General features: G+C 44.4%; 1 protein-coding gene across 1 annotated transcript in view; it reads left to right on the plus strand.

Annotated features, from left to right (window-relative positions):
- Nucleotides 1–18,175, plus strand: part of LOC142742372 (retinol dehydrogenase 7-like) — an 81,419-nt gene extending 63,244 nt beyond the window's left edge. The window contains exons 5-8 of the mRNA XM_075852017.1: nucleotides 607–945; nucleotides 10,461–10,719; nucleotides 15,579–15,742; nucleotides 17,882–18,175. Of these exons, the coding sequence (XP_075708132.1) occupies nucleotides 607–945; nucleotides 10,461–10,719; nucleotides 15,579–15,742; nucleotides 17,882–18,117 (998 nt within the window). The 3' untranslated portion in view covers nucleotides 18,118–18,175. The remainder of the gene's footprint in view (nucleotides 1–606; nucleotides 946–10,460; nucleotides 10,720–15,578; nucleotides 15,743–17,881) is intronic.
- Nucleotides 18,176–20,946: the final 2,771 nt, after the last annotated feature.

The raw sequence follows: 20,946 nt of genomic DNA on the forward strand, positions 1-20,946 counted from the left end.
AAGACAAATAGTTAATGCCCCTTAGGCCTCATTCCTCCCGTCCTCCCTCTTGTGCCCCATACTTTACTTTTGGTGGACACTTTGGGGATTAAATAATCCCTTCTTAGCATATTATCCCAATGTTCCATGGATCTGTGGAATCCATACCACATATTTGGTGGGTCCATGAAGAATGGAGAAGCAAAAAACTGTGCAGTTTAGAATAAGGCCACATCAATAATAGAGCCATTGTACAGGTCCCATGGTAGGACTACTAGCTGGCAAGCAGGAACTAACAGACGAGGATGTGCCCTTTTTGGACTCTTTTGCCTGTACTGCCCTGATGGTGGCCCTGCATAGTGTTTATTACAGGAGCCAATACTTCAATTCCAAGGAGTCTGGTGTCATCCAGTATGTCTATTTATTCTGGAAACAGCCTCAAAATCTTCAGAACTAGATCCTGCCAGAGGCGCGCATTCATTAATCTCCATCTGTTCCCAAGAGATGGATGGGATCTCAAATTTAACACATGAAATGCAAAACGCAGCAGTTTTGTTTGTAAACATTTCATTGTTGTTCATCTTTTATAACTTACACATTTTAATGAAGTCTTATTGTGTTATGCAGCTTTAAACTTCTACACTCTATACGTCATGTGGCTTCCTCTGCTGGTGTTGGTGGGTCTTATTCTCCTGTACAGATGGCACAGACAGAGTCAGATACTGGAGAATCTCTCAGATAAATATGTGTTCATCACTGGATGTGACACTGGATTTGGAAACCTGCTGGTGAAGCAACTGGATAAACGTGGAATGAAGGTTCTGGCGGGTTGTCTGACAGAAACGGGGGCTGAGAACCTGAAGAAGGAGACCTCTAGTAGAGTGCAAACCATCATTCTGGATGTCACTGATAGTCAGGGTGTGAGATCTGCTGTTGACTGGATTGAGCAGCATGTAAAAGGAGAAGGTAAACATGGTATTAACATGGCAGTATCGTAACCTTTTTGACTTTTGTATAGTGGTTTTGCTTGACACTAAACCATTCAAAGCATTTTTAGTTCCAATTTGGCCCAAATGCAAGCATCAGTTCATGACATCGGATAAATTCTGTAGGAAAATATATTAAACCATAGGACATGGAAGATGTTCATGAATTGCAGGCAGATTTAAACAAACTAAGTGTTTGGGCGTCAACTTGGCAGATGACGTTTAATGTAGATAAATGTAAAGTTATGTATCTGGGTACCAACAACCTGCATGCATCATATGTCCTAGGGGGAGCTACACTGGCGGATTCACTTGTTGAGAAGGATCTGGGTGTACTTGTAAATCATAAACTAAATAACAGCATGCAGTGTCAATCAGCTGCTTCAAAGGCCAGCAGGATATTGTCGTGTATTAAAAGAGGCATGGACTCACGGGACAGGGATGTAATATTGCCACTTTACAAAGCATTAGTGAGGCCTCATCTAGAATATGCAGTTCAGTTCTGGGCTCCAGTTCATAGAAAGGATGCCCTGGAGTTGGAAAAAATACAAAGAAGAGCAACGAAGCTTATTAGGGGCATGGAGAATTTAAAGAGGCTCTGTCACCAGATTTTGCAACCCCTATCTGCTATTGCAGCAGATAGGCGCTGCAATGTAGATTACAGTAACGTTTTTATTTTTAAAAAACGAGCATTTTTGGCCAAGTTATGACCATTTTTGTATTTATGCAAATGAGGCTTGCAAAAGTCCAAGTGGGTGTGTTTAAAAGTACAAGTCCAAGTGGGTGTGTATTATGTGCGTACATCGGGGCGTTTTTAATACTTTTACTAGCTGGGCGCTCTGAAGAGAAGTAACATCCTCTACTCTTCAGAACGCCCAGCTTGTGACAGTGCAGATCTGTGACGTCACTCACAGGTCCTGCATCGTGACGGCCACATCGGCAGCAGAGGCTACAGTTGATTCTGCAGCAGCATCAGCGTTTGCAGGTAAGATCGACTTACCTGCAAACGCTGATGCTGCTGCAGAATCAACTGTAGCCTCTGGTGCCGATGTGGCCGTCACGATGCAGGACCTGTGAGTGACGTCACAGATCTGCACTGTCACAAGCTGGGCGTTCTGAAGAGAAGAGGATGTTACTTCTCATCAGAGCGCCCAGCTAGTGAAAGTATTAAAAACGCCCCGATGTACGCACATAATACACACCCACTTGGACTTGTACTTTTAAACACACCCACTTGGACTTTTGCAAGCCTCATTTGCATAACTACAAAAATGGTCATAACTTGGCCAAAAATGCTCGTTTTTTTAAAATAAAAACGTTACTGTAATCTACATTGCAGCGCCTATCTGCTGCAATAGCAGATAGGGGTTGCAAAATCTGGTGACAGAGCCTCTTTAAGTTATGAGGAAAGATTGAAAGAATTAAACCTATTTAGCCTTGAAAAAAGACGACTAAGGGGGGACATGATTAACTTATATAAATATATTAATGGCACATACAAAAAATATGGTGAAATCCTATTCCTTGTAAAACCCCCTCAAAAAACAAGGGGGCACTCCCTCCGTCTGGAGAAAAAAAGGTTCAACCTGTAGAGGCGACAAGCCTTCTTTACCGTGAGAACTGTGAATCTATGGAATAGCCTACCGCAGGAGCTGGTCACAGCAGGGACAGTAGATGGCTTTATAAAAGGGTTAGATAATTTCCTAGAACAAAAAAGTATTAGCTCCTATGTGTAGAAATGTTTCCTTCCCTTTTCCCGTCCCTTGGTTGAACTTGATGGACATGTGTCTTTTTTCAGCCGTACTAACTATGTAACTATGTAACTATGTAACATCCTGAGCTTAGTTAAAGTATCTCTTTGTACAATCCAGGAGAACCCCTTTATGCTATAACTGTATGCAACAATGTAATAGTGAATGTATTCACTTTGGTTGTCATTGCTCAGTCAGGGATATGTATAAACTCTGTGGCCAAAAGCATGTGGACACCTGACCATAACATCTATATGAGCTTTCTAGACATCCCATTCCAAAACCATAGGCGTTAATATGGAGTTGTGCCCCCTTTTGCGGCTTTAACAGCCTCCACTCTTCAGACTTTCCACAATAGTTTGAAGCAGTGCCATAACTAGGAAAGACTGGGCCCCATAGCAAACTTTTGACTGCCCCCCTAGTAGCCCCCTTATAGATAGTGCCCCCTGTAGATTGTGCCATACAGACCCCTGTAGACAGTGTCACACCCCACTTGTAGATAGTGCCCCCACCTCCCCCTTGTTGATAGTGGCATACAGCCCCCCTGTAGATATTGCCATAAAGCCCCCCTGTATATAGTGCCACACAGCCCCCCTCCATTGTATATAGTGCCACACAGCCCCCCCTTAGAAGATAGTGCCACACAGCCCCCTGTTGATAGCTCCGCACACAGCCCCCTGTTGATAGCTTCACACACAGACCCCTGTAGATAGCTCCACACACAGACACCTGTAGATTCTGCCACACACAGCCCCCCTAGTAGATAGTGCCATACAGCCCCCTCTTGTATATAGTGCCACACAGCCCCCCTTGTATATAGTGCCACACAGCCCCCTCTTGTATATAGTTCCACACAGCCTCCATCCCGTGTAGATAGTTCCACACAGCGTTCCCTTGTAGATAGTGGCACACAGTCCCCCTGTAGATTGCGCCACACACAGCCCCCTGTAGATTGCGCCACACACAGCCCCCTGTAGATAGCCCCACACACAGCCCCCCTGTAGATTGCGCCACACACAGCCCCCTATAGATTGAGCCACACACAGCCCCCTGTAGATTGCACAACACACATCCCGCTGTAGATAGCGACACACACAGCCCCCTGTAGACTGCGCCACACAGACGTCCCCCCTTGTAAATAGTGCCATATAGCCCCTAGCAGAAAGTGCCACAGAGCCCCCCCTTGTATATAGTGCCACCCTGCTCCCCCTTGTATATAGTGCCACCCTGCTCCGCCCTTGTATATAGTGCCACCCTGCTCCCCCTTGTATATAGTGCCACCCTGCTCCCCCTTGTATATAGTGCCACCCTGCTCCACCTTGTACATAGTGCCACCCTGCTTCCCCCTTGTATATAGTGCCACCCTGCTTCCCCCTTGTATATAATGTCATCCTGCTTCCCCCTTGTATATAGTGCCACCCTGCTCCCCCTCGTATATAGTGCCACCCTGCTCCCCCCTTGTATATAGTGCCACCCTGCTCCCCCTTGTATATAGTGCCACCCTGCTCCCCTTGTACATAGTGCCACCCTGCTTCCCCCTTGTATATAGTGTTACCCTGCTTCCCCCTTGTATATAATGCCATCCTGCTTCCCCCTTGTATATAGTGCCACCCTGCTCCCCGTAGTATATAGTGCCACCCTGCTCCCCCCTTTGTATATAGTGCCACCCTGCTCCCCCCTTGTGTATAGTGCCACCCTGCTCCCCCTTGTATATAGTGCCACCTTGCTCTCCCTTGTATATAGTGCCACCCTGCTCCCACCTTGTATATAGTGCCACCCTGTTCCCCCTTGTATATAGTGCCACCATGCTCCCCCCTTTGTATATAGTGCCACCCTGCCACCCTTCAATATAGTGCTCCCCTGCTCCCCCCTTTGTATATAGTGCCACCCTGCTCCCCCCTTGTGTATAGTGCCACCCTGCTCCCCCTTGTATATAGTGCCACCCTGCTACCCCCTTGTCTATAGTGCCACCCTGCTCCCCCCTTGTACAGTGCCACCCTGCTCCCCCCCTGTTTATAGTGCCACAACCCCCCCAAAAAAATGTGTACATACCTTGCCCCATTCCGGCGACGGACGCAGCGCTGCACATCCTCCAGTCAGGACTCATGCGCAGACCAGCGTGATGCAGTGATGTCATCACGCCAGTTTACTCAGGGAGTCCTCCCAGCGCCTTATAGGCTGCAGGCCTAACGTGGCCTGCAGCCTATAGTGTTCATTTGTATCTGCGTTCTGAGGATGCAGATATAAGTGAATGTGGCTGTCACTAGCACCGGGGCCCCCTCCGGTGTTAGTGACACCACCGGACATGAGGGGGCCCGTGCCGCCCGACCCATAAATGTTAGGGTCCGGGCGGCGCAAGTCCCGTAGCGGCGTCACTACCACTGTAGCAGCCATAACGGCTGCTAGCGGCACCACCGTGTATGTGGAGGGCAGTGTTGGTGGGTGGCACGGGCCCCCTCATGCCGCAGTCCCCATAGCAGCCGCTACGGCTGCTACAGCGGTAGTTACGCCACTGGTTTGGAGTGCAAAAGAGCATTTGTGAGGTCAGACACTGATGTTGAATGAGAGGGTCTGTCAGCAATCAGCAATCGGTGGGGTTGAGGTCAGAGCTCTGTGCAAGGTCACTCGAGTAACGCCATACCGAACTTGTCACACCATGTCTTTGTGGACCTTACTTTGTGCACAGGGGCAGTCATGCTGGAACAGGAAAGGAGCTTCCCCAAACTGTACCCACATATAAGGCAAACAATTGTTTAAAACGTCTTTTGTATGCTGTAATATTAACATTACCTTTCACTGGAGGGGCCCAGCCCTATCCCTAAAAAACAGATCCAGACCATTATCGCTCCTTCATTAAAAGCTATGTAAACCTTTGAAATAATTATTATTTTTTTAATAAAGTAGGTAGATCAGTGCGTTTTGAGAAACATTGTAAATACTTTTTATTAAAAATTATTTTTAATTTTTTAGATACAGCTGCATCGTTTGCTATTCACTGAATCCGTCAAACACGTGGACCTGACGGCTCCAATGACAGCAGGTCTTGCGTGTCTCTGACATGCAGGATCCTCCTGTAAACTATCACAACTCACTGGACTGACGGATTCAGTGAATAGCAAACGATACAGTTGCACTGTATAGAGAATACAGAGCAGCTGCATCAAAAAAAGTAAAAGGAATTTTTAATGAAAAGTATGCACAAAGTTACACAAAACACACTGATAAACCTTTTTTTTTTTTTTTTATATTTTCTTTTTGCCTTTCAAAGGTTTATATAGCCTTTAAATATTGCAACAGAAACTATGCATTCTGGTAGGTAGCGTTCTCCTGGCATTTACCAAACACAGATTTGTCTGTTAGACTGCCAGATGGTGAAATGTAATTCATCACTCCATTGAACATGCGCTGATGTCACTTTCAGTGGTAAATATTTTGGAACTCTGTAGTGAGTGATGGCGATTGTTATTGGTCACGGCGATTTTATTTTATTTCAGCACTCGGCAGCCCCGCTCTGTGTTTTCGTGGTCTAGAGTTTTGTGGTTGAGGTGTTGCTACTCCTTAATGCTTCCACTTCACAACAATAGCATTTACATTGGATCAGATGTTTTGCAAACACTGACTTGTGGCAAAGGTGGCATCCTATGAGCATGCCAATTTTAAAGTCACTGAACTCCTCAGTACGACCTACACTACTAGCAATATTTGTCTATGGAGATTGAACAGAACCAGGAAAGTTGGAACCAGCGCTGGGAGTGTAGTTTCAGTAAAAACGGAAATCAAGTTTCCAAGTTTAATTAGTCTCGGTTAAAATCGAAGCACAGGGGCTACGAAAGAATAAAGTGACAGGTAGGTACAGTCCAGAGTACAGAGAGAAGGAGAGGAAAGGCGGTAGCCTACGCGTTTCAGACCTTCGCTAGGTCCTTAGTCATGGCTTATGATCATTTTAACCGAGACTAATTAAACTTGGAAACTTGATTTCCGTTTTTACTGAAACTACACTCCCAGCGCTGGTTCCAACTTTCCTGGTTCTGTTGTATCTTCTGCGTGTGCCGACACGAGGATCCGTGCTGCTGACTCCTATATCCTTCCTGTGACAAGGTGAGCTGGAGGAGTTCCTTCATATTTTTTCCTCTATGGAGATTGCATGGCTGTGTGCTTGATTTTATGCAACTGTTTTCAATGAGTGTGTCTACATACTTTTGGCCTCGGGCTGTGTTCCCACGTTGCGGACGTACCACGGCTAAAATCACGCCGATATGTAGAACAGCGCATTTTTCAAATTGATTGCAAACAAAAGTTCTTTCATTGTTAATGGCTGCGTGCAGGGCCGGCCCTAGGATAGATGGCGCACTATGCGAAATGATCTTTCGGCGCCCCACCCCATCATTAAAAAAAAAAATGCCCCATAAAAAAATTATAATGCCCCTTTATGTATACAGTATAATAATAATAATAATATTTAATAATATAATATATTACAACCCCTTCAAGAACACAGTATTGTGTGCTCTAATTGTGCCCACAGTATTATGCCACCTGTAGTACCCCTACACAGTATAATGTCCGCTTAGTGGCCCCCACACAGTATAGTGCCCCCCTGTAGATTTTGCCATACAGCCTCCCTGTAGACATTGCTATAATCCCCCACCTCCTTTTTGTAGATCATGCCATACAAGCCCCCCCCACCTCCCCCTTTTAGACAGTGCCATACAGCCCTCCACCTCCCCCTTGTAGACAGTGCCATACAGTCCCCCACCTTCCCCTTGTAGATGGTGCCATACAGTCCCCGCACCTCCCCCTTGTAGACAGTGGGCCCAAACAAAAGCAAAAATTGTACTCACCTAGGCCCCGTTCCCACGACGAACTGAGCTGCTCCATGACGGGACCATGTAGCCTAGTACAGAGTTTCCCAACCTTTTCGGACTCGAGGCAGCACTGGATAAACAAAATTTCCTCAGGGCCCCCCTACCAAAATTTTTTTGAGGAAGACAGAAAACGGCTAAGAACAAGCACTACACTCGTAGGGTGTGTTCACACACGTTTTTTGTAAGGTAAAAAAAATCTGCCTCAAAATTCCTTCAGCAACTGACAGCTTTGTGTGACCTTTTTTTGTGTTTTTTCTTAAGCTGTTGATGCGAATGCAAAAGACGGAGGAAAAAAAGCTCCAAACGGGCGCCACAGGTATTTTCTGCCCCCTATTAATTTTAATTGGAGGTCAGAGGGGGAAACCACTTGAAGACCATCAGCCCCCCACTCACAGTAAAATGACCATCAGCCCCCCACTCGCAGTAAAATGACCATCAGCCCACCACTCACAGTAAAATGACTATCAGCCCCCCACTCACAGATTCCCCCTGTAAGTAGCGCCACACAGCCCCCTGTAGGTAGCGCCACACAGCCCCTTGTAGGTAGCGCCACACAGCCCCTTGTAGGTAGCGCCACTCAGCCCCTTGTGGGTAGCACCACACAGCCCCTTGTAGGTAGCGCCAGAAAGCCCCCTTGTGGGTAGCGCCTCACAGCCCATTGTGGGTAGCGCCACTCAGCCCCTTGTGGGTAGCGCCACACAGCCCCTTGTAGGTAGCGCCACACAGCCCCTTGTAGGTAGCGCCACTCAGCCCCTTGTGGGTAGCACCACACAGCCCCTTGTAGGTAGCGCCAGAAAGCCCCCTTGTGGGTAGCGCCACACAGCCCATTGTGGGTAGCGCCCCACAGCCCCCTTGTGGGTTGCACCACACAGCCCCTTGTAGGTAGCACCACACAGCCCCCTTGTGGGTAGCGCCAGACAGCCCCTTTGTAGGTAGTGCCAGACAGCCCCCTTGTAGGTAGCGCCACACAGCCCCCTTGTAGATAGCGCCACACAGCCCCCTTGTAGATAGCGCAACAAAGCCCCCTTGTAGATAGCGCCACACAGCCCCCTGTAGAGTGCGCCACACAGCCCCCTGTAGGAAGTGCAAGGACTACGAAATGACCCTGATAGCTGGCGGGCAATAGATATTCAATTAAGGACAACTGTGCAGGAGCACACAAAATACCCAGCTTTCCCAGTTATAAAATAAATGTGGGGAAATAAACTAAGATATAACTTTTACTTAGTCTGAGTAAAGGATTAATCATTTTAGCTAGATTAAATAAAAGTTATATCTTAGTTTATTTCCACACTTTTTTTTTATACCCGGGAAAGCTGGGTATTTTGTGTGCTACTTCACAGTTGTCCTTTTTTGTAGGTAGTGCCACACAGCCCCCCTGTAGATAGCAACCCCCCCTTCCAGTATAGATAGCGCCACTGTAGCTCCCTGAAGGAGCGTAATCCCCGTCCACAGCGTTGCAGACGCTATGACCGTCGATTCCACTCCAGGAGAAGCTCCTGTCGTCTGTGTCCATGACGTCATTGGCTTCTCCTGCAGTGGAATCCCCGGTCATAGAGTCTGCAACGCTGTGACCGGGGATTTCGCTTCAGGAGTTTCCCCTGATGTCACTGTCCATATATGGACAGAAACATCAAGCAGCGCTCCAGGAGCGGAATCCCCGGCCACACAGGGATTGCGCTCCTTTAGGGAGCTACAGTGGCGCTAGTAGACAGCAGAGCAGGGAGATACCTCCCTGCTCTGCTATAGTGCCCCCCTGTAGATAGCAACCCCCCCCTTCCAGTATAGATAGCGCCACTGTTTCTCCCTGAAGGAGCGGAATCCCCGTGTGGCCGGGGATTCCGCTCCTGGAGCGCTGCTTGATGCCTCTGTCCATATATGGACAGTGACATCAGGGAAAACTCCTGAAGCGGAATCCCTGGTGGACCGAGACATCAAGCCACACGGGGATTCCGCTCCTTCAGGGAGCTACAGTGGCGCTAGTAGACAGCAGAGCAGGGAGATACCTACCTGCTCTGCTATAGTGCCGTCGCTACTGCTATAGCAGCAGCTGCTAGCGGCGCCACCGCCCTCATGCCCGGTGTCACCGCTATGGCTGCTACAGCGGTAGCAACAGCCACCAAGTGAAGAAGCGCCTGGGTGGAAAGGCGACTGCATTTAGTGTGTGTATCCCCGCTGGTAGTTGCAACGGCGCGGGGATACACACACCCGCTGGCGCCTCTCTTGAAGTGTGGCGGCTCTGCGCCCTGTGCGACCGCACTGGTCGAACATAGCTAAGGCCGGCCATGGCTGTGTGGTAAACTGCCTCTTAGCTTCATGACTGCAAGGCCATTAACAATGCAAACGCTTTTACCTGCAGTCGATTTGAAAACTGTGTTTCGGCCGCATCTCAGCCGCGGTATGTCTGCAAAGTGAGAACACAGCTATATCGTACCTATCTACTCTAAAATTAAATTTTTTTTATTTTAATTTATAGTTTACCATGCTAACTAAAACTTCACAACTATAAAATAGTATATGTAGTATAGACAAGAGGGAAAAATGCACCTAAAGTTATGCATCATGATTCAGTCATTATTTGGGATTGAAAGCTGTTTCGTGTGGGCAAAGTATTCTGACTTAGAGCTCAGGAAACCAACATATTGATATAATGCATTGACATGACTATAGGGGCATCCAAGCAGTCAATGGTACAGTGTATATGTCCCAGGACATCACCATGGAGGCCAGAATCAAAACCATCAATTCGTATATTGCTGGCTGCATTGGGAGAGTTGAAGAATGATGCAAAATCAAAAAACATATTTTATATAAGAACACCTTTAGTCCAATTTGTAACTACATTATATTGAACTTTTTTCATCATTCTCTGTTAATAGGGTTATGGGGACTTGTGAACAATGCTGGCATCACTATACCTACAGCCCCCAACGGGTGGCTTAGTAAAGATGACTTTGTCAAAGTGCTCAGTGTCAATTTACTTGGGATGATTGATGTGACACTAAATCTACTTCCTCTTATTATGAGAGCCAGAGGACGAATTATTAATGTATCCAGTGTGATGGGCAGATTAGCATTTGTGGGAGGAGGATACAGCATTTCCAGATTTGGAGTAGAAGCTTTCTCGGACTCCATGAGGTACAAGTTAAAACAATATTTGAAATTTCATTTTTATATACAGGTATATACATGTCTGCAGTAAATTTTCTTTTTTGAACACTGTCAGAACAATTGCATCAGACAAATCCAGGCGTCCTTAAACAAACTGTGTTTACATGACTCTGAGAGTTGTATCTCATTCTGGCTTGACAACTTGAGTCATATTGGTGTGGTCCCTCCATTTCACCATTATATGGGTCCTTTATCTAGGACATAAAATGAAAAAATAACCAAATAAACAAGTAAGGCTAAAGCTGGCCACATAAATGAAATAACTCTCAGCTGACAGCTATTTCTCCTGATTCCACCATAAAAAAGGATGCTTGGCTGGGCATTATTTCAATGGGGAGAGGAAATGAAACATGCTCAATCCTTCTTTCCCCAACATTTGGCGTCATGTTCAGCACACTTTTATTTTATTTGCATGGCCAGCTTCTGTTCACACCATGTTTGAGTCCTATCAGACATTTAATTCTCTTTCATGAATAAAAATTGTGTACTGCAACAAAAGAAGTGGATGTGTCAAATGGATCCATCATAAAAAGGTATATAGATGACATACAGTTACATACAGTTGGTATTCATTTGAAGGATCTGTTTTTTTTTCTTTAGGGAAGTCAAGTTTTTTCCTTTATTTTCCTTAGACAGATCCAAACATACAGTTAGGTCAGGAATTATTTGGACAGTGACACAATCTTCATGATTTGGGCTCCGCATGCCACCACATTGGATTTGAAATAAAACAACTGAGATGCAATTGAAGTGTAGACTTTCAGGTTTAATTCAAGGGGTTGGAAAAAATATTCTGTGAAACATTTAGGAATTGCAGCCATTTTTCTACACAACCTCCTCATTTCAGGGGCTCAAAAGTAATTGGCCATTTTAACATTACCATCAATAAAATGTTTTTTTTTAATACTTTGTACAGAATCATTTGCAGGCAATGACTGCCTGAAGTCTGGAACCCATGGACATCACCAAATGCTGGGTTTCCTCCTTTTTGATGCTTTGCCAGGCCTTTACTGCAGCTGTCTTCAGTTGTTGCTTGTTTGTGGGTCTTTCTACCTTAAGTTTTGTCTTAAGGAAGTGAAATGCAGCTCGATCGGGTTGAGATCTGGTGATTGACTTGGCCATTACAGAATATTCCACTTCTTTGCCTTAAAAAACTCCTGGGTTGCTTTCGCAGTATGTTTTGGGTCATTGTACATCTGTACTGTGAAGCCACGTCCAATCAACCTTGCTGTAATGATGGGGGTAAGGAAACAGACAAGTGAGCCCTAATCTACCCGCCACTCAGTGCCTGCCTACTTGTAACGACCCGCCCTAAGCGACGGGGTACAACTGGGCGACGGTCCCTACGCTCAATAAGTGCACGACAGACAAACAGACAAGGGTACACAGAAGCAAGGGAAAAGGGGCAGTTGCCCACGGCAACACCGTGAGCAATAAGAGAGGTGAACGAGCCGAGTCAAACCAGGAGTGTACGAGGTACCAAACGCAGAGCAGGAGAGTAGTCAGTAAGCCAGGGTCAATATGAAGCAGGGTCAAATGGTACAAGAAGCTGCAGCAGGGCCAGGAAACAAAACGAGAAGAATCACAAGCAAGGAGGAACAGGAAAGGCAGGTATAAATAGACAGAGGGCGGGAGCTAGCTCCGTCTGGCCAGGCTGTGATAGGCTCTCCCACTCCTAAGCCTGCCATCCTGAGTGGTGGAAGATGGAGTCAGTCTCACAGACATAGAAGCAGGTGCAGACTGATTACCAATGGGCATGGATACAGAAGCAGTGCCTGGGAGATCCTTAACACTTGCTCTGTTTGGTTGAACCTGAGCAGAAAGTATATCCCTGAACACTTCAGAATTCATCCGGCTGCTTCTGTCTTCAGTCACATCATCAATAAACACTAGTGACCCAGTACCTTTGGCAGCCATGCATGCCCATACCATCACACTGCCTCCACCATGTTTTACAGAGGATGTGGTGTGCTTTGGATAATGAGCCGCTCCAAGCCTTCTCCATACTTTCTTCCTACCATCATTCTGGTACAGGTAGATCTTAGTTTCATCTGTCCATAGAATGCTGATCCAGAACTGGGCTGGCTTCTTTACATGTTGTTTGGCAAAGTCTAATGTGGCCTTTCTATTTTTGAGGCTGATTAATGGTCTGCACCTTGTGGTGAACCCTCTGTATTTTCTCTCATGAAGTCTTCTCTTTATGGTAGACTTAGATACTGATACACCTACTTCCAGGAGAGTGTTCTTCACTTGGGTAGATGTTGTGAAGGGCTTCACCAGGGAAAGGATTCTGCGATCATCCATCACTATTGTCTTCCGTAGACGTCCAGGCCTTTTGGAGTCCATGAGATCACCAGTGCGCTCTTTTTTTTTCAAGAATGTACCAGACAGTTTATTTGGCCACTCCTAACATTTGTGCTACCGCTCTGATGGATTTCTTCATTTTTTTCAGCTTAACGATGCTCTGTTTCACTTGCATTCAGAGCTCCTTTGACCTCATGTTGTGGGTTCACAGCAACAGCTTCCAAATGCAAATGCCACACATGGAATCAACACCAGACCTTTTACCTGCTTAATTGATGACGGATTAATGAGGGAATAGCCCATGCAGCCCGTTAGATAGCTTTGAGATAATTGTCCAATTACTTTTGGTCCCTTGAAAAAGAGGCAGCTACATATTAAAGAGCTGTAATTCCTAAACCCTTCCTCAAATTAGGTTGTAAATACCCTCAAATTAAAGCTAAGAGTCGGCACTTTAAGCCCATATTAATTATATAACAATACATATTCCATGTGTTTTGGTAAACAGCTAAAATGACAAAACTTGTGTCACTGTCCAAATAATTCTGGACATAACTGTATATGGTGTAAATGATTTAGTGCTTTTCTGTTTTTGTTTTTAAAAAAAAAAAAAAGAAGAGTAGCAGCCCACACCTCTTAGTACTGTAAAGTAAAAAGGCGTTCTGATGTAAACCTTCCAGACGTATGCCAAAAGGACACACTTTTAACATACAAATGCCCGTAGTAGCCTACAGTATATTTCTAGATACTGTGTTTTTTATTTCCAGATGTATGCTCCAACTGTACGGCCAAATGGGGGTATGCTTAGAGCCTTATTGGTGTTTAAGCAGCCTATAGTAAAAAAGTACAATAATGTATCTGGCCATTAACCCCTTAGTGACCACCTATAGGCCTTTTCATGCCGGCCCCCAGGTCTGCCATCTTCGTACTCCTATAAGTAATGCAGTGTATTATGCAAGCGATTAAATAAGTCAAGTCCCCTTGTGGGACTAATAAATAGTATAAAAATGTAAACAATGTGCTCATGAAAAATAATAAGTAATAAAAATTTAAATCTGCGTTTACATTTACAAAATGTTGTTTTTTTTTATTGAAAAAAAACGTAAAAAATGTACACATAATGTGTAACACAGCATCCATAATGACCCAACCCAAAAAAAATTCCCACATGATAAAAAAATAACTAAAAATGTAATGGCATAATTGCAGTCTTTTGTTGATCCACCTCCCTTATATGGAAAAAAAGATCAAAAAGTTGCATGTACCCTGAAATTGTGTCAATGAAAACGACAACAAAATATTATGAGTCTTTTAATGTAGCGACAGAAAAACTGATTGTTTTTAGAAAAAAGTGTTTTTATTGTACAATTTTTTTTAAAAAGCATTATACAATGCATTCTATGTACCTTAAAATTGTGCCATTAAAAAATGCAAATCGTCTGGCCAACAACAATCCCTTACACGGCTATGTCGACGGAAAAGTACAAAAAGTTATGGCTCTTGGAATGCGTCGCTGAAAAAACAAAAAAAATCCTAATTTCCCTTACTGCTTTGTCATCTTTGAAACCTCCTTGGTTTAATTTACATTTTGAACAGATGGCCATAATACACACACCACCTAGGTCTCATGCACAGCGCTGTGTTCATAGGGCTTGTAATGCGGTGCGCAGAAGAAGCATTTTGTGCACTGTATTGTGGGTCATATACATCCATATGGGAAACTTTATCTTGGACCGGGTTGTTCCTTAGAAGCACAAAAAATAGGGATATGTCGCATATAAAGCATCAAATGGAGGATGTTAATGTTATTAATCACCACCGTATGAGGGATCAGTGTTATACGGCTTTCAAATGCGTTCCTATGCATGTGGCCTAATACTACATTTCATCTTTTAATTGGAACAGCCATTTTTTTTTCCATGGACATCCTTTGCAACCCTGATGTTACTAACATCGCTGAGTTGTACTATAATGTGTTTTAAAGCATGTACAGTATTAGAAGCCGATTCTATATACAATAGTCTTAGGGCTCATTCAGACAAGCGTGATTCTCATCCGTGTGCTGTGTGTCGAAACAACTCACAGCACACGGCCCCATTGATTTCAATGGGGCTATTCACAAATACGTGAGTTTTCACGCAGCGAGTGTCCGTTGCGTAAAACTCCCTGCATGTCCTATATTAGTGCGTAACCGCGCATTGATGCCAATGGGTACGTGAAAACAACGACCGCACACGGATGAGTCAGTAAATATTCCTTTTGTGTTGACATCTGGAGGCCAATAGGAAAACTTCAATTACATCATAATTTTATGTGGATAGTCACCACAAAATCATAGTATATTATCCCACAGACAATATGCTATATTATTAAAGGAATGTATGTTTACTTGATTTTCACTAAACCTCGATATTATATGATAATCTGTAGAAAAATATTGAATTTATTGTATTTACTGCACACTGTATATCTTAATATGTTTAACGCCACATAGAAATATTTACTGACATGTCTCTTTTCATTAGGCGTGAACTTCGACCTTTTGGAATTAGTGTTTCCGTCATTGAACCAAGTTCATATAAAACACCAGCTACAGACGTGGAGACTACACTGGAAAGCCTCTATTCTCTCTGGTCCCAGGCTCCTAAATGGGCCCAGGAAAGCTATGGTCAGCAGTATTTTGAAGTCTGTGAGTAGCATTCTTTATTAAGCTTCACTAAATAAAACTCACAATTCTGAGATGGTGTTACTAGATTTTATAATACTATTTTGTCTTTACCATTCATTGCAATCCATGTCATCCTATTGAATAACTGGAATGTTGATAACAATCAGCACCTTCAGTTAAAAATGAAAAATGAAGTCTGAACTTTTTATTTCATTCTTTTTAGCGCTATGGTGACCAAAAAAACAACGATTCTGGGGTTGTAAAAAAATGTTTACGCCGTTCACCGTGCGAGTCAAATAATGCTATATTGTAATAGTTCGGACTTTTATGGACGCAGCGAGACCAATTTTTTTAATTTTTTCTTATTTTTTACATTGCGCTTGGGGAAAAATGGGAAAATTGTTTTTTTTTTTAATATTTTTTTACAGTCCTGAAAATGTATCTAACTGTTTTTTTGTACATATTTTGTTAGTTCCCTTAGGGGACTTGAACCAGCGATCATTAGATCGTTGGTACAATACACTGCAATACATGGATGAGTTACGGAAACAGCGTAACTCGCTGAGCTACGCTGTTTGTTTAACTCCCATAGTAGTGAATGGCAGTTGCAGAAGCAGCGTAGCATGCAAGTTACGCTGTTTCCGTAACTACTATTCAGTTCTATTCATGTGTCGGAAACAGCGTAACTGAGCGAGTTACGCTGTTTCCGTAACTTGACCATGTACACTGTTTTCGTAGCTACCGAGTTCACTTCTATGGGAGTTACGGAAACAGCGCAGCTCAATGGGCACTCGGCTGTTTCGTAATTCCCAACCACTTAACCAGGAAGTGGCCGGAAGACAGCGGAGCTGAGTAAGATAGAATGGGGTTTAGGGGGCCCCGTTATAGAGATAGGTGCGGGTCCCATAGGTAGGACCCGCATCTATCTGACATTTATGACATATCCTGTGGATATGTCATAAATGTCCTTCATGGGAAGACCCCTATAAATGCTGCGGTCGCTATTGACTGCGGCATTTAACTAGTTAAACGGCCAGGAACAGCACCATCGCTGTTCCTGGCCGTTAGAGCAGCGTGTCAGCTGTAAAACACTGCTGACACCTGCAGTGTATGGAGCGGCTCAGCGTGTGAGCCCGCTCTGCTCCAAACATCATCCCTTCCCCGCTCCATGATATGCCAGCACATCATGGGTCGGGAAGGGGTTAAGTAAGAAGCAGTCAGGGGGCCCGGCGCTGCTGGATCCCTTGACTGCCGACTATAAGATGCATGGACTTTTTAGCAAGATTTATTCCTGCTAAAAAATGAGTCTTAGGCTGGGTTCACACGACCTATTTTCAGACGTAAACGAGGCGTATTATGCCTCGTTTTACGTCTGAAAATACGGCTACAATACGTCGGCAAACATCTGCTCATTCATTTGAATGGGTTTGCCGACGTACTGTGTAGACGACCTGTCATTTACGCGTCGTCGTTTGACAGCTGTCAAACGACGACGCGTAAATTGACTGCCTCGGCAAAGAAGTGCAGGACACTTCTTTGCCACGTAATTTGAGCCGTTCTTCATTGAAGTCAATGAAGAGCAGCTCAAGATTACAGGCGTCAAAGACGCCTTGCAAAATACGAGGAGGAGCTTTTACGTCTGAAACGACGCAGCTGTTTTCTCCTGAAAACAGTCTGTCTTTTCAGACGTAAAAGACACTTAATATGTGCACATACCCTTATAGTCCGAAAAATACAGTAACTATTTGTTCATTTGTGCTCCAGATTCCTCCAACCTTCATTATCTTATGCAAGAAGAAGCTTTTTCCTGTATACCCTATAAGCTTCCAGGGGGTTAATATTTATGTCTATCTTCTATGGTCTACTTCTCGAAGAATAATGTTCAATTCGCATCATACAAAGATAATATCATGATAAGTTTAGTGTATTCCTCTCACAAGATCTCAATCCAATATGGGATTGCAGCTGTCTGGTGTAGTATTGTAGTTGTATGGGGCTGACTTGTAGTACCAGGCACAGCCCATGGACAAGAGTGGCGCTGTTTCTATAAAAAAGCTGATTTTGTTTTCTAATCTCATACAATACATTTAAGATTTACATGATTTACAAACATAAAGATCAATGTATCCCCATTTTTACATATGTTTTTTCCCATTCCAGATTGCAGATTCATCCAATACAAACTATCTAGGTGTAACCCTCACATAACCCAGGTGACTAACTGCATGGAACATGCCCTGACTGCTGTATACCCATGGACACGATATTCTGCAGGATGGATTACGAAACTCTTCTACCTCCCAGTATCATATCTCCCAACTTTCATGTCAGATTATCTACTGGCTCATCCTTTGTCAAAACCACCATATTCCCTCCCTTCAAACAATCGTAAATGACTTGGAAAAACATCATTAATAATGTTTGGGATAAAATATTAAAACTATGATTGTGTGAGTGATGGTATAATTGATTAATGTTTATTCAGCTGTTTTACTGTTATGTTTTTGTTTTTTTACTATGGCCTCATGCACACGACCGTAGCCATGTGCACGGCCGTGATTTTCGGGTCGGCCGGCCACGGAGTGTCAGCCGCAAGCCGCCCGCAAATCGCGATCTGTGCACATGACCGCAGCCATTATTTTCAATGAGCCCAGACCGCAGAACACGGCCATAATAAGGCTTGCCCGTTCTTTCTGCGGTCCGGGTTCTGGGGCCATGCACGGACCGTGGAAACCACGGTCGTGTGCATGGGGCCTATCTTTTAGGTGTTGTAAGCACTCCCCGAGAAAAAGGAGAAAGAAAGCATGTAAAATGTATATTTACTGCCTTCAACCCCATTTAAAAATGGCATTATTAACTTTTTTTTTTTACCCTTATTTCAGTGTGTGTTCAACAGTAATGTGACCAACTCTGTGCCCAAACTTTCAATAGAGCAGCCCCCCCTTAGCAGAAAGTCCTAGCATGATCTCAAAAACCAATAAATTTTGATTGAAATGCATTTATTTATTTATTTAGTGATAAAAAACACTTTTATTTTTTAATAAAAGTCAATTATAAAAGTGAAGAGAAGCTGAAGACATTCTGAGCCGGATCCGTGAATTGCACTGACGGCTTGGCTGACAGAGGCTCCTGAGCGATTTTCTAAGCTCAGTTCTGATCTAGTCAAAGTTATATCTTGCAAGAGCACACAGGAGCCGCTGTCAGCTGAGCCGTCAGTGCATCTCACTGACGGATTCGACCTTGATACGTAGAAGCTGAAGTAGTGAAACACTGCATTTTGTTTTTTTTATTAAGGTCAATTCTGAAGCTGTTTTTTTATCACTAAGAATTGCATTTCAATATATACAATCAAGTCACATTATTATGACCACCTCCTACTTTAGACGTCGGCAGCGTGCAACTCATGAAGGAAGTGATGTGTCGTGGGCTGGCTTGGTGGGTATATAAGTTGTGCGATAGACTGTCTGAACACATATCACTCTTTATTGCCATGGGTAAAAGGGGCAATTTACCAGAGTTGCAAAAAGGGGTGATTATTGACTTTCGGGCCAAGGGTGGCAGTATTTCTCAAACAGCGCAGTTTGTGAACTGTTCGCGTGGCTGCTGTTATGAAAGTGTATCATGAGTGGGCAAATGGCATCATTGGGAATAACCGACGTCGAAACTGCGGAGCACCACGTGCCATTGATGTGAGAGGTGAACGTCGGCTACGAAGGTGCTTGAGGGACAGTGGAGCAGTTCACCATGAAAATCAACCAGGGGGCAACCAGACATGTGTCTAAAATAACAGTTCAGCGAACCCTACTGCGTATGAGGCTCCGAAGCAGACGGATGCCCACTGCTCCTATGCTAACAAAGGTGCATCGAAAAAAAAGGCACAGCGGTATCACAATTGGACCACTGATTATTGCAAAGGGTTGCCTTCTCCGATGAGTCACGTTTTCTGCTTCATTGAACGGATAGACAATGGCGTTTTAGGCAAGAAACATCAGAGAACAAACACCCTGCAACCATTGCTGGAAGAACACAAGCTTGTGGCGGCAGCGTTATGGTCTGGGGAATTTTTGCATGCCATTCTCTGGGCCCACTCATCCATGTGGAAGGCACTCTGAACTGATTTGGGTATGAATCCATAGTTGCAAATCACGTCCACCCATACATGCTGTTTGTCTTCCCTGGGGCAGATGGAATCTTCCAGCAAGACAATTCGATATGTCACACGGCTAGAAATGTCTGACAGTGGTTGGAAGAGCACGACCAAGACTTCTAAGTACTTCCCTGGCCCACTAATTCGCCAGACTTGAACCTAATTGAACATCTGTGGCACCACCTCGATCGTCTTGTTCGCTCTATGGATCCTCCCCCTCGCACCATCCAGCAAATGTGGGATGCACTGCAGTCAGCATGGCTCCAGATACCTGAGACCACCTACCTGTGCCTCATTGAGTCACTCACAGCCCGTCTAGCTGCTGTCCGTGCTGCACACGGTGGTTGCTCTGGATATTAGCTGGTGGTCATAATATTGTGACTCAACTGTGTATAAAAAAAGACCATGAGGTTGATTACCATGTTGCCCAGCATGTTGTGCAAATACGTAACACAATTATATCAATCCAGAGTGTGTTCTATTCTTCACAGTTAGAACTGAATGCATAGAACACCCGCAGTACAGTTTTGGAACTGTGATCTATATCCTACCTAGCCAAAACAAAGAAGAATTTTGGTTGGCACTACCCCACACTGTGGCAGTCATTTCGGATCACTGTGCTGCTGGTATCTGTGGTGCTACAGCTACTGCTAGGGTGGTGCTCTGTGCGTGCAAAGTATCGACTCCGAATATAATAACAAGATGTAGGAAAAATGCATGGCACTCACCCTTTTAGACGCTCAATCACAGCTTATTTATTCAACGAGTGTTGATATAGGTAAAACCAGGAGACAAGCACATAGCCATTGGCATACTGTCTTTTCATATCCTTCAGAAGCTTCCTTGAGGCCTGCTAGGATCATACTGATGCTTAAAGAGGCTCTGTCACCAGATTTTGCAACCCCTATCTGCTATTGCAGCAGATAGGCGCTGCAATGTAGATTACAGTAACGTTTTTATTTTTAAAAAACGAGCATTTTTGGCCAAGTTATGACCATTTTTGTAGTTATGCAAATGAGGCTTGCAAAAGTCCAAGTGGGTGTGTTTAAAAGTAAAAGTCCAAGTGGGCGTGTATTAT

This window comes from Rhinoderma darwinii, chromosome 2 (assembly GCF_050947455.1).
Source record: "Rhinoderma darwinii isolate aRhiDar2 chromosome 2, aRhiDar2.hap1, whole genome shotgun sequence".
Classification (NCBI taxonomy): domain Eukaryota; kingdom Metazoa; phylum Chordata; class Amphibia; order Anura; family Rhinodermatidae; genus Rhinoderma; species Rhinoderma darwinii.